This window comes from Hyperoodon ampullatus (genome assembly GCF_949752795.1).
Source record: "Hyperoodon ampullatus genome assembly, chromosome: 13".
Taxonomy (NCBI): domain Eukaryota; kingdom Metazoa; phylum Chordata; class Mammalia; order Artiodactyla; family Ziphiidae; genus Hyperoodon; species Hyperoodon ampullatus.
This window is the reverse complement of record NC_136926.1, coordinates 10,361,125-10,374,585: the sequence shown is the minus strand read 5'-3', so window position 1 is coordinate 10,374,585 and position 13,461 is coordinate 10,361,125. Positions and strand designations below refer to the sequence as shown.

At 42.4% G+C, this 13,461-nt stretch overlaps 1 protein-coding gene across 1 annotated transcript in view; it reads right to left on the bottom strand.

Annotated features, from left to right (window-relative positions):
- The window catches only part of CIT (citron rho-interacting serine/threonine kinase), a gene marked incomplete at its 5' end in the record, with an annotated part of 168,347 nt that overhangs the window by 115,547 nt on the left and 39,339 nt on the right, over positions 1-13,461 (bottom strand). The window contains 2 exons of the mRNA XM_079718132.1: positions 10,886-11,039; positions 12,493-12,696. Of these exons, the coding sequence (XP_079574258.1) occupies positions 10,886-11,039; positions 12,493-12,696 (358 nt within the window). The remainder of the gene's footprint in view (positions 1-10,885; positions 11,040-12,492; positions 12,697-13,461) is intronic.

Here is a 13,461-nt window from a genome sequence, read left to right as displayed (position 1 = left end):
GTTGGGCACTCTTTTCTAAAGTGAAGACACTGAAATTTGTTCCCAAACCCTCAGTGGTCACGAGCCACCTGGACCTCCCACGGTTTGTCGTCCAGCTCTGATCTCTCCTGACTCCTGCCAGCCTCCCTCCTTAGTTCTGTCCGAACTCTGCCCTCGGAAAACGAGCGTAAATGCAATCGCCGCACTTCACAGAATTGACTGGAAAGCTGGCTGCTGAATAGAGTCCCAGATGTTTAATATAATGTTGAATCTTTAGCCAAATCATTTCCATGTTTCCTGGAAAACCTTCCGAGCAAGTGAGAATTGAAGGGTTGAGGACTGCAATTTACGGGCTCTCTAACAAACCTATTCCTCCTCATTTCCCATCTTCTCCCAGGAAAGGCATGAATTTGCCTCATTTAGAAATGATTTTCTGAAATGGAATTTAGCACTGCAGCACTGGCTTACACTAAGAGGCACCATAAGAAGCGGTCATAGGGAAATCCCCAGGGCACGTATTAGAGGGGTGTGCTCCACCACGTCACAAGGGGTCTCATTTTGGGGAACCCCATGTTGAAATTCCTCAGGGTTCAGTATCAGAAAACTGAGTCTTTTCTGAGCACACCATTCTGGATTTTTTTCTCATGGGACTGAAGCTCTTACAACTGTTCATATTCTCCTTTTTGCTTTGGCCACTAGGAGGATGAGGATCCCAAATCCGTCCCCGTCTACCAATGTAACAGGAATTTGTTTGTTATTACCGTTAACCCTGACTCTATTTCCTTACCCTGATACTCCCTTCACCCAGATTTTTTCATTTATTTATTTTTCTCATTTTAGTATTGCAATTATCTCTAAAGTAAGCCATCTCAATTTATCTTGGAATAAAGTGGAATATTACATATTTTTAACCTCTCTGGAGGTAGCTTCTAAATTCAGACTAGAGGGGGAGATCCTAGAATCCTAATCCATATGCATTTAGCTTTTTTTTTTTTGGCCCCAATGTGTGGCTTGCAGGATCTTAGTTCCATGACCAGGGATTGAACCCGGAGCCCCGGAAATGAAAGTGCCAAGTCCTAACCACTGGACCACCAGGAAATTCCCTGCTTTTAGCTCTTTTTAGCCTATTTTCTCTTATCAATAACTTACTCTATAAAATATTTTTTTTAAAGAGCAGAACAATCCCCAAGAGACATACAAATATTTCCCTGTATATCTCTTAGCCTGTAAGAACTACTGACCACGTCCCCATTATTCCTTTTTTATGTTTTAGCAGGTGGTGCCCACATGCTCCTGGTCCAGTAAATTGAGTTTCTGCCATCACTATACCATCCCCTTGCCCTTCTACCCTCCTCTCCCTCACGCTGATCCCCCAAACACCCCCAGTTCCCCTTCCTCATTTCCTCCAGCCCCTGAAGTGACTGGGTGGGTGTCGCACAGGGAGATACATTTAAAGGCCAACCCAGGCTAACAGAGAAGTGCATCTGCTGTCCTCCTCCAACTAGCTTGGAAATCAAAACATGGCCAGAAACCTGCTCAACTGCTAGGAACCCCAAAACCAGCAGACCTTTAAAAGGCTCAAAACCAACACACATACACACACAATGTACAAGTCACTGAGATAATGCTATTCTAAAAGCAGAACACCAAAAGAAATAAATGAAATACGCTTGTCAAAACCATAAGGGGTTTTCATTTGAGAAGAGAGAACCACTCATCAGAACTCAACGTCGGGATGGCCAATTCAAAGCATAAACATGTTGGGATTGTACAAAGACTTCTCCTTCATTTATTTCAATGATGCAGGAAAACAGCCTGACAATAAAAACTCCGGAATTCTTAGGAGGCAGTATAACAATGCCGTTGAGTACAGACTATACTGGTGTTTATACTAGCATACAGAATGTCTTGGAAAGTTACACAAGAAATTGACAATAATGGTTCACTTTAGGGAGAGGCACTGGGTGTGCGGTGGGAAGGAGACAATTTTTCACTATTTAACCTTCTGTGTTGCTTGAATTTTTTTTTTTTTATCATGGGCTGTACTGCTTTTTCAAATAAATTTTAAAAAAGCAAAGTGAACTTGGGAATTCCCTAGCGGTCCAGTGGTTAGGACGTTCTCACTGCCAAGGGCCTGGGTTCAATCCCTGGTCAGGGAACTAAGATCCCACTAGCTGCACGGTGCAGCCCAAAAAAAAGCAAAGTGAATTTGGAGTCAGGGAGACCTGAGTTAGACTCCTACCACTGCCAACTACTGGTTCAACTACTGGCCCTTTGCCAGTGGCTTCATCTCTTTAGGCCTCAGTATCCTCATCTGTACTGTGGGCCCAAATACAGTGTCTGCCTCATAGAGGTTTTAGGAGGAGTAAATAGGACAATAATATGCATAGTGTGCTTTGCAGGGACCCTAGGCACATAGTAGGTACTCAGTAAAGGGCACGGCAATATAATACACACCTAAAAAGTGATAATGAAGGAAATGTAATCCATCATTAATTGAAAGTAAATATGGTTATACCGATTATCTTGTAATAACCTATGATAGAATATAATCTGCAAAAATACTGAATCACTATGCTGTACACCTGAAACCAACACAACATTGCAAACCAAAATATACTTCAATTAAAAAGAAAAAAAGTAAATATGGGACAAGAGTAATGGTGGGGGCAGGGGGTAGAAGGCATACAAATGCCTTTTATACAACCACCTATTTGCTGTCAGCAGGAAGAGATTAAGTTAAACCACCATCTCGAAAGATATGAAGGACGTACAGTCCATCTGAAAGAAAAGCTTTAAATTTGTCAAAAGCAGAGCCTAAAATCCAGCATTTCCAAGCAGTTCCATCCACCCGGGGAAGTCCTTAGCCAAAAAGCGGTCTCCCCTTACCCTGAGCCCCGTGGAAAAAATAAGGAGAACCCAGCCAAGATGAGCAAGAAACTCTTAGGCTGACAGATCTCGTTTTCTCCTTTTGCGGGGCTTCACAAATGCTACACACAGGAATTTTATTCCTAGAGATCTTACTGAAGTGCAGCTTCTGACTCAGCAGGTCTGGGGTGGAGGGGAGCCTGAGTCTCTGCATCTCTAACAAGCTCCCAGGTGATATCGGTGATGCTGATGCCACTGGTCCATGGACGACACTCAGTGAAGCAGGGTCCCCCTGACCCCAGATTACGGTTCCACTGCTGGTTAGCAATGGCAGTCTTGAGTGATTCTGATTACTGTGATATTCTCTCTCCTGGTAACTATCTGACCAATTCTTCTAAAACAATGGTTCTCAACTAGGAGCAGCTGTACCCCCCAAGGGACACTGGGCAAATGTCTGGAGACATTTTGGGTTGTCACAGGGGGCAGAGTGCTACTGGCATCTGTGGGTGCTGCTAAACATCCTGCAATTCACAGAACAGTCCCTGAACAAATAATTACCTGGTCCTCAATGTCAACAGTGTCGAGGCTGAGAAACTACATAACCTAGAATAAACAGAAAACATGAATCAAGTCCTCTCAATTCACCTTGAGACTATAAATCACAATTTTAGAAGTGAGGACTTCCCCGTGGCACAGTGGTTAAGTGTCCTCCGGCCAATGCAGGGGACACGAGTTCGAGCCCTGGTCCGGGAAGATCCCACATGCCACAGAGCAACAAAGCCCCTGCACCACATCTACTGAGCCTGCGCTCTAGAGCCCATGCACCACAACTACTGAGCCTGTGTGCCACAACTACTGAAGCCCACGCACCTAGAGCCTGTGCTTCACAAGAGAAGCCACTGCAATGAGAAGCACGTGCACCACAACAAAGAGTAGTCCCCACTCGCAGCAACTAGAGAAAGCCTGCGCGCAGCAACGAAGACCCAATGCAGCCAAAAATAAATAAGTAAAATATAAATAAATAAATAAATAAAACAGCTTTATTAAAAAAAAATTTTAGAAGAGAGTCATCGATCCAACATGGTCCTTTCCCAGGCTAGCTCTGAGGCATGGGGAGGGTAATAGATCAGCAGAAAGAAGGGGATGCTGTATATGGGGAAGGGGTCACTGGGTCACAGGCTACATTTTGTTTAAGATCAAGCATATGTGGTTCAGTAAGCCAGTGGGTGACCTACTAAGCATTCAACTTTCTACTTTTTTGGTTTTTTGGTCACACCACACAGCTTGCAGGATCTTAGTTCCCCAACCAGTGATTGAACCTGCGTCCACGGCACTGAAAGTGCAGAGTCCTAACCACTGGACCACCAGGGAATTCCCAAACTTCCTACCACTATGTGGTATGGAAATTTAAACGGGACTACAGGGGCTTCCCAGGTGGCGCAGTGGTTGAGTCCGCCTGCCGATGCAGGGGACATGGGTTCGTGCCCCGGTCCAGGAGGATCCCACATGCCGCGGAGCGGCTGGGCCCGTGAGCCATGGCCGCTGAACCTGCGCCTCCGGAGCCTGTGCTCCGCAACGGGAGAGGCCACAACAGTGAGAGGCCTGCGTACCACACACAAAAAAAAAAAACACAGGGCTACGCTCTATTTAAGCAAGGGACCTATAACTTAGACTGTAAGTTCCCTGAAAGCAGGGGTGTATCCAAGTTTATTCATCAATAGAGCTACAGCACCTAACATAACACATAGCACTTAGCACTTAGCATGTAGCACTCAGATATCATGATGAATCTTGTAGATTCAAAATTGCTACAAATTCCAAATGTGCTTGAACAGACACAGAGACTAAAGAGCGGTTTATTATTTGTCATCAACACAAACATCATTAATAACAATTATTTACGCTAAGGCAGGTACGGTATTGCTCTAAGAGCATGGGCTCTAGAACCACCCAGACCTCAACCCAAATCTAGACCCTCTCTCTCACTTGCTATATGACCTGGGACAAGTTACCACAGTGTACATATCTATAGAATGGGTACAATAATCCTTACCTCTGAATTGTTTTGAAGTAATGTAGCATAATATACTTAAATACCTGGTAGTTGTCACAGAACAGTTGCTACTTAACCAGTGTTTCCTATCAGACTGAAGGACTGAAATAAAACACCCAGTGAGTCTCACGGTGCTGATTTCTACACGCAACAATAAGTGAGAATTTCACCCGAGGCTAGGAAGCCATAGAATCCCTTTCCTTTAAACCAAAGGCCATCATCCCTCAGGTTTATAGAGCAATCACAGGGTTGTGCATCTCCGGTTTCACTACAGCCATTCGGGGGCCAGGTAGTGAATAATGATCAACGACAAAGGAACCTCTTCAGCAGGGGAAAATCTCAGGGCAGATCAGCACATGACCACCACTGAGTCACCACTGGATGGAAATGAAACATACTCTCTGTAACAAATGCTAAGGACCTGGAAACTCAAGAGTAATTTTGCAAGAACTGTGCCTTTCTGAGAAGAGTGAAAGGAAGATGATTCAAGAGAAGAAGGCCGAGTCATAAGCAACAGACAAAACAAGTTCTCTAGAGCATTAGCCACAGATGCTCTAGGAAACAATCTACAATCAACACTCTCATTAAGCGTTTCTCACTGTCAAGACGTGGCTGGTTTGGATGAAAGGTGCAAGCGTGCTGGTTCCATTGACATCACTATGCCTTTGGGGGAAGACATTTAAAAAGATGTGAGTAGAAGGGCACACCTGACAGTAAAACTCTCCCATTGACGCGAGCAGGTACGTGATGCCAGGAAAGGTAGGCATAACCCCAAAGGCACGAAAGAGGGGGTCTGATTGGCTTCAACTTTCCAGAAGCTCAGAAAATCAGGCGGGGGGGTACAATCAAACTCCTGCCCAATACCTGAAACATCACTGGAATTGCACAGCTCAGGGCAGCTAGTATATTTAAGAGGTCCCCTAATAAAACTTGGAAAGCAGCCTTGAAATAATAGCAATAAGCAGCTAAAAACTCAACTTTACATCTGATCACATGAGGCTGGGAATGAAACATCAGGGTAATAGGTGCACGGTAACCCATGAGAGTGACAGTAACTCATCAGAGAGCTCCTGACTTGCTGGGAGAATAAACATTCCTGAACTAGGTCAGATTCCTGATTCACGTGGTGTTGCCCACAGCAACTCCAAGGGGCCGGACCCAAGAAGGTGCAGATGCTCCATCTGACCTCAGGGGTCAAAGCCAAGGCATGTCCTACTTTCTCCCAGTAGCCACTCCCAATTCTGTCACTCATGAACTTGCCCAGACCCTTCTTAAATTGCATTTATATATCCTGCCAGGACCACCTCTTGAGATAATGAGTTTTGGAAGATTATTACCTGCTGTGTTAAGCACTACTTCCTTTCATTGGTTACAACAAGAAAAAGAAGCATTAGGGGTGAAATAGCAGAAAGGCTAATGTTGCTTTCATCAAGGGACAATCTCGTGTGTAGAAAGTGGAAATATTCAACAGCCTGGAACCACAAGGCATTGGAGCAGCAACTAGGAACTCGGGAAACCTAATGACTTCAAGTGCTTTGGTTGATGAGAGTCACTCAATGTGTGTCTATGAGAAACAGGACTAAACAAAGGCATAATTTCTGTTAGAGTTACCTAGTAGAAAATAGCTCAAATGGCATGGAGTCCAGCAACGTTTTCAATCACAAACCCTGAGTTGATTGCAAATACACAAGGATCAGAGGTTGGTGAAAAGTAGTAAAATCTGCTAGGAGACACTGAAAATTAATACCATAGCACTCTGTGCAGTCAGGGATGCCATGGAACCTCCAGGAAAAGGCCCTACCAATCCTCAGTGGGCATGGAGATCCCACCCACTGGCTGAGCTACACTAAGCACCTCAGCCATGGTAAGTCATATCAACTGCAAACATTCTAATTGCAATATGGTACCCTGGGTTGATTCCTGGAACAGAAAAGGGACATGTGTGGGGAAACTGGGATAAAGTCGAAGTTTAATTAATAGTTATGTACTAATGCTAATCCTATTTTGACAAATGTGGTATTGTTATGTAGGATGCTAACATTAAGAGAAACTGGAGAAGGGTATGTGGGAACTCTCTGCACTATCTTTGCAACTTTTCTATAAATCTGATATTATTCCAAAGTAAAATGTTTATTTAAATTGCAAGAAATTGGGAGTTCCCTGATGGTCCAGTGGTTAGGACTCAGTGCTTTCACTACCGGGGGCCTGGGTTCAACCCCTGGTCAGGGAACTAAGATCCTGCAAGCTGCACAATGCGGCCAAGAAATAAAAATTAAAATAATCAATTAATTAATCTTAAAAAGAAAATAAATTACAAGAAATTTTCTTTAAGGCAAACATATTTCATGACTCTTCTGAACCACTATATTGGGACTTATATTTTAAAAACCGTCAAGAGGGACTTCCCTGGTGGCGCAGTGGTTAAGAAGCCGCCTGCCAATGCAGGGGACATGGGTATGAGCCCTGGTCCGGGAAGATCCCACATGCTGCGGAGCAACTAAGCCAGTGTGCCACAACTACTGAGCCTGCACTCTAGAGCCCATGAGCCACAACTACTGAGCCCACATGCCACAACTACTGAAGCCCACACGCCTACAGCCTGTGCTCCACAACGAGAGAAGACACCACAATGAGAAGCCTGCGCACCACAATAAAGAGTAGCCCCCACTCGTCGCAACTAGAGAAAGCCCGCGTGCAGCAACGAAGACCCAACACAGCCAAAAGTAAATAAATAAAATAAATAAATGTATTTTTTAAAAAAACACCAAGAGTTTCTGTTAGAGTTTTAGAATCAGGATTCAAGGCAAAAGACATGAAAAGACATTTTTCTAAAGAAGACATACAAATGACCAACAGGTATATGAAAAGGTGGTCAACATCACTAATCATCAGGGAAATGCAAATCAGAACCACAATGAGATACCACCTCATACCTGTTAGGATAGCTGTCATCAAAAAGATAAGAGATAGGGGCTTCCCTGGTGGCGCAGTGGTTGAGAGTCTGCCTGCCGATGCAGGGGACACGGGTTTGTGCCCCGGTCCAGGAAGATCCCACATGCCGCGGAGCGGCTGGGCCCGTGAGTCATGGCCGCTGAGCCTGCGCGTCCGGAGCCTGTGCTCCGCAACGGGAGAGGCCACAGCAGTGAGAGGCCCGCGTACCGCAAAAAAAAAAAAAAAAGAAAAAAAGATAATATATAATCACTATTGGCGAGGATGTAGAGAAAAGGGACTCCTTGTGCACTGCTGGTAGGAATATAAATTGGTGCAGCCACTATGGAAACAGTATAGAGGTTGCTCAGAAAACTAAAAATAGAACTAGCATGTGATCCAGGAATCCCTCTTCTGGGTATACACCCAAAGAAAATGAAATCAGTACCTCAAAGAGCTATCTGTGCTCTCACGTTCATGACAGCATTATTCACAGTAGCCAAGATATGGAAACAACCTAAGTGTCCATCAGTGGACGAATGGATATTTACATATGTGTGGTGGAATATTACTCAGCCTTAAAAAAAAGAAGGAAATCCTGCCATTTGCAACAATATGGATGAACCTGGAGGTCATGGTGCAAAGGGCAATATGACAGGCACGGAAAGAAAAAAACTACATGATCTCACTCATATGTGGAATCTAAAAAAGTCGAATACATAGCAGCACAGAGTAGAAAGATGGTTACTAGGGGTGGGGAGGTGGGGGAAATGGGGAGATTCTGGCCAAAGGGTCCAAAGTTGGAGTGATGTAGGATGAACAAGTCCTAGAGATCTAATATACAGTGTGATAACTACACTTAATAATACTGTAATGAATACTGAAAATTTGTTAAGAGATCAGATTTCAGGTGCTCTCATAAAAGAAAGAAAGAAAGAAAAAAAGAAAGGGAGGGAGGGAAAGAGAGAGAGAGAGAAGGAGGGAGGGAAAGACAGAGAGAGAGAAGGAGGGAGGGAGGGAGGGAGGGAGGGAGGGAGGGAGGGAGGAAACTATGTTAATTAGCTTCACTGTAGTAATCATTCCACCATGTATATGTATGTGTATCAAATCACTATGTTGTGCACCTTAAATATATACAATTTTTATTTTAAAAAATAAATTTAAAAAAAGAATCAGAATTCAGCTGGGTGAGAATTCCCTCATATGAACTGGGTGTGGGAGGGGGACAAACATGTGTTAAAGATAAGGAAAAACTAAGTGGCTACTTATCAGGATACGGAAACATTAAGCAGGACCACAGGAGACATGGTGAGTCAAGTGTAGAGGGAACAAGTGTGAAGATGACCAAGACTGCAGTGACCCATCCCAGAGTCATCTCATCCCAGTGATAACCATGACCTTCCACAAGACGGGCCTCATGATGGACAGCAGGGGCCACGCTCTACGCCAACACATATCCTCCCTGGGCACTATGTATTATAATTTACAGAACAGTACTTACCCTCGTAAGCCCAACAAGCCTAAAACCAATAAACAGCCTGAGAGGAAAAGACTAGAACGAAATCTGAGAATTCTGACATGATACCAAAACATCATCAAGGTTTACCAAAATACAGAATAAAGTTACCTGTGTGATTAATCACCGTTCACTGACTTACTAGAGTGAAGATACATTATTAGACACCATCGGCAAGGGCAGGCATAAAAAAATGAACTTTCTTATTCAAGAAGATTACAGAGATAAGGTAAGGCCAGAAAAGATTAACCATCTGAGCAGCATCAAAAAGAAACTGTTTCAAATCTTTCCAAAAGAAAAAAAGGAAGAGCACTCTGAAAACATATTGCTGCGGGAACTTCGGAATTCCCTGACAGTCCTGTGGTCCTGTAGGACTTGGTGCTTTCACTGCTGAGGGTTCAGGTTCAATCCCTGGTCAGGATATAACAAATATCCCACAAGCCACTCGGCGCAGCCAGAAAAAACAAAAAACATATTGCTGATTAAAAGCTCGAAACCTTGGAGATCTGGGGGTTGGTGCCTAAAGATTTGAAAAATACAGTGATGTTGCTCCCAGAAGAAAAAAAAATGCCAAGAGCGATTTATGGAAATACCGCCTACTTAATTAAATTTTTTGGCAGGGGGTCAGAGAAACCATCAAAATGGCTTTCAACTGGACAATACTGGCTGTTAACCCAACTCATACATTCCAGCTGAAGGTACAAGAGGTTATAATTACAATACGGCTCCAACTAGAAGCCTGGTTTTGACACCTAGAAATGGATTCCATTTCCCTATCAGGAGGGATATCACTAAAAATCAAACACTCAACCAGGCCAACTGCTTTCCTACAGACCTTAATCTATGCTAATCACTGGGTCAGGTCATTAGATCACATTCAATCAACAACACATCCAAGAAAAAAAAGGTTGAAAAAAAAATCACCAATTTGTAAAACACCAAGCATTTTGGATTTGTTGATAATAAATCAGGTCTTTATTTTTAATGAATTTAGTCTGCACTAATTGATAACAAAGCGATGTATGAATGAATCCACTGTGCATGTGCATTATAGGTTTTACACGCTTGTGAGCAAAGACAAATACTTTAGAGGGAAACAAATGAACACAGCAAGGCATTCATGGCTTTAGGGCAGGCTTGGCCAGTTAGCAGAGCAACCCTGGCACTTTGCCTAATCTGAGTCTTTTTCCTAATCTTGTGAATGAAATAGTTAGGTCCACTCTTCTTCTGGGAAGAAATTCTGTCAAACCAAGTGACAACCTTCAATCTCTATCAATCTGTACCTCTAATGTACTGAGGGGTAATATTCCAAAGGCCACATAAACACAGAGTTTGATAAGTGACCCAGTTCTGTGCCAACAACGTTAAAGAAGACTTATTACTAAAGACAGCTACATCACTACCCTTTTCTACTCCTATAGATAATTAAAACCCTTACTTATATAATTTATACCAGCTTCTGTGGGCCAGAGTAATTTCAGATCATTCTTAAGCATTTCTTAATCCCAACACTGAAATTGAAGGAACACGACTCTACTTACAGTTTCGAATGTTACTCCAGTCGATTTTAGAGAAGAAAGGATGACAGCAAAGGCCTTCAAACTTCAGTCTCTCTTTCTGGCCACACAACAAACTTTGGATCAGATCAAGTAATTCACTGCTAACTTTGGGATCATCTGGAAACTTCAAAAACCGCTATTTCAAAAAATAATAATTATTATTATTCCCTTAGCAAATTCAGCTTCTCATGTCTCCAAGTTAAAAAAGTAATTCTCGTATATGCAAGTTTCTTTCTTTCTTTCTTTTTTTTTTTTAAGAAGGAAGTTTTATGCCCTCTTAACTTGGGACCAAAGGCATGTTCCCAAAATAAACAGCCTGTTCATATCAATAGGCCTAGCTCCCTTGCAAGGGTTCAATACCCTTCATAACTTGATCCCTGTACCCTCTCCCGTCTCATCTAGCTACACTCCCCACCTCGCTGTTTGCCATCCAACAATAATGAGCTATTTAAAGCTGTCTGAACAAATCACTCTGTCCTCTCTGCCCAGAAGGCCCTCCCCAACCTCAGCCCCTCTTCCCTGCCTACCTCCCGGCCTCCCTCTCCCACCCTATCACTCACTCCCTCCTGCGTGCTCCCCGTGTTCTGCTTTCGCACACACACGGTATATTTTGATTCCTGTGTGATGATGGAGAAAGAAGGCCGAGAGGGCCTTTCTCCTTCTTGCTCATCACTGTAAACCTGGTACCTAACACCTAACAGTGCCTAGTGCAATTCACTCGTTACTGAATGAATGGATGGAAATGAAGGAAACAAATGAGCCCCAGGCATCATCTCAGGGGAAACTTTAACTCAGGAGTAGACTCAGGAATAACAAATAATGTATGTATGTATTAAGCATACAAAAAGTATACTATACATAGAAAAATATGCATTAAGCATCCCAGGAAGAAATTGGATGATATATAAAAACCTGTGAAATACATTCTCTTTTTCCTTTTGGTTGAAACTAAAACATAGATATTCATCATATCCTTAAGAAATGGGCTTACTATAGTGACAAATACAGTTATTAGAAAATAGGTTTAATTCTACTTTATGTATCTATTGCTCTATTTCTAATCCATGTCTGAGTTTTACTACCATACTTGACAGCCAGCAGTACTAAGAAGCAGTATAGCATATAAGAACATGGATTTCAAAGCCAGACTGCCTGTGCTATTTTGGGCAAGTTACTTAACCACTCTGTGCTTTGGCTTCCTCATCTGTAAAATGAAAATAATAATGTCATCTACCTCACAGGATTGTTTGAGGATTAGCCAAGTTAATGAACTATATTTCACAAATTCTAAGACTCCCATTTTATTCACATTTGACAACACTGAAATCAATGAAATATCCTAGATTAATGGGCAGCAGTTTTTCTTTTTTAATGGTACATAAAATGATGGCATAAGCTTACAATTACTGGCAGCTGAGAGTCAATATAATACAATAAAGCATTTAGAACCGCTTTTGGCGTAAAGTGCTATATAAAGTAGTTGTTGTTGTTATTATCCAGAACTGCTGGTTTACATTATAAACTTTCATTTCCACAATTTTAGACGACATTTCTCAATATTACTTCAAAATCTAATAATGTCTCTTTACCTGGAAATTCATGATGTTATTGAAGGTTCTGGCTGAGGTTCCCTCAGTGAATGGGGACCTTCCATAAACCATCTCATAAGCAATAACTCCCACCGACCACCAATCACAGTCTAGGCCATAGGCACCTTTTCCGTCCCCATTCATGACGGTCAACACTTCAGGGGCCATGTAATCTGGGGTCCCAACTGGGAGTTTGGCATTCACCTGGAAACCCATAAATAAAATGAACACAGAAAATTTTCAATTATCCTCAAATGGATTGCCAACAGACGCAATTCAGACATAAGCTGATTTGCTACTGATTATTATTCTCCCAGGCACTTGAACTTTCTGTCAAGTGGCACAGCATCAGGAAAAGCAAATGATTCACTAACTTTAAAAAAAAAAAAAAAAAAAAAAAAAAAAAGCACATAATATAATCCAAAGGCAAAGGGCCCAGGGTTGTTGATGATATATACGTTTAGTTACACAAATGAGAGTTGGGTATATACCTGCAAAGGAAGATGTCGTTCCTGATACATCTTACTGATATGACAGAACTTCTCTTACTTATGAAAACAGTAAAACGATAACAACATGTAAAGATGAATCTAAAAGATCTACTCATTATTGAAAAACTGGCAGCTAGCTGGCAACACAATACTGCAAGCATGTGTTATATCTCAAGTTTAAATATTTGGAATCAACATTCCTATTCGGCCCACCCGCAGGGCAAGACATGATAAATACTTTCCACCAGAGGTCAAATGTTCATGAGTTCATTTTCCTCACCCCCAACTCCCGGTTCTGTGGTTCCCTCCCCACTGTTCAGAGACACAGAGCCCTCCAATCCTATGGTACCAAAGCACCTGACCTTGACAAAGAAATATCAGGACAATGTAGGAGGTCTTTTTATAAAGCTAATATATTCCATTTAAAGAACTGTCCTTATTTCTGAGAATTTGTCCTTCTGACTGGTTTAGTGTTTAA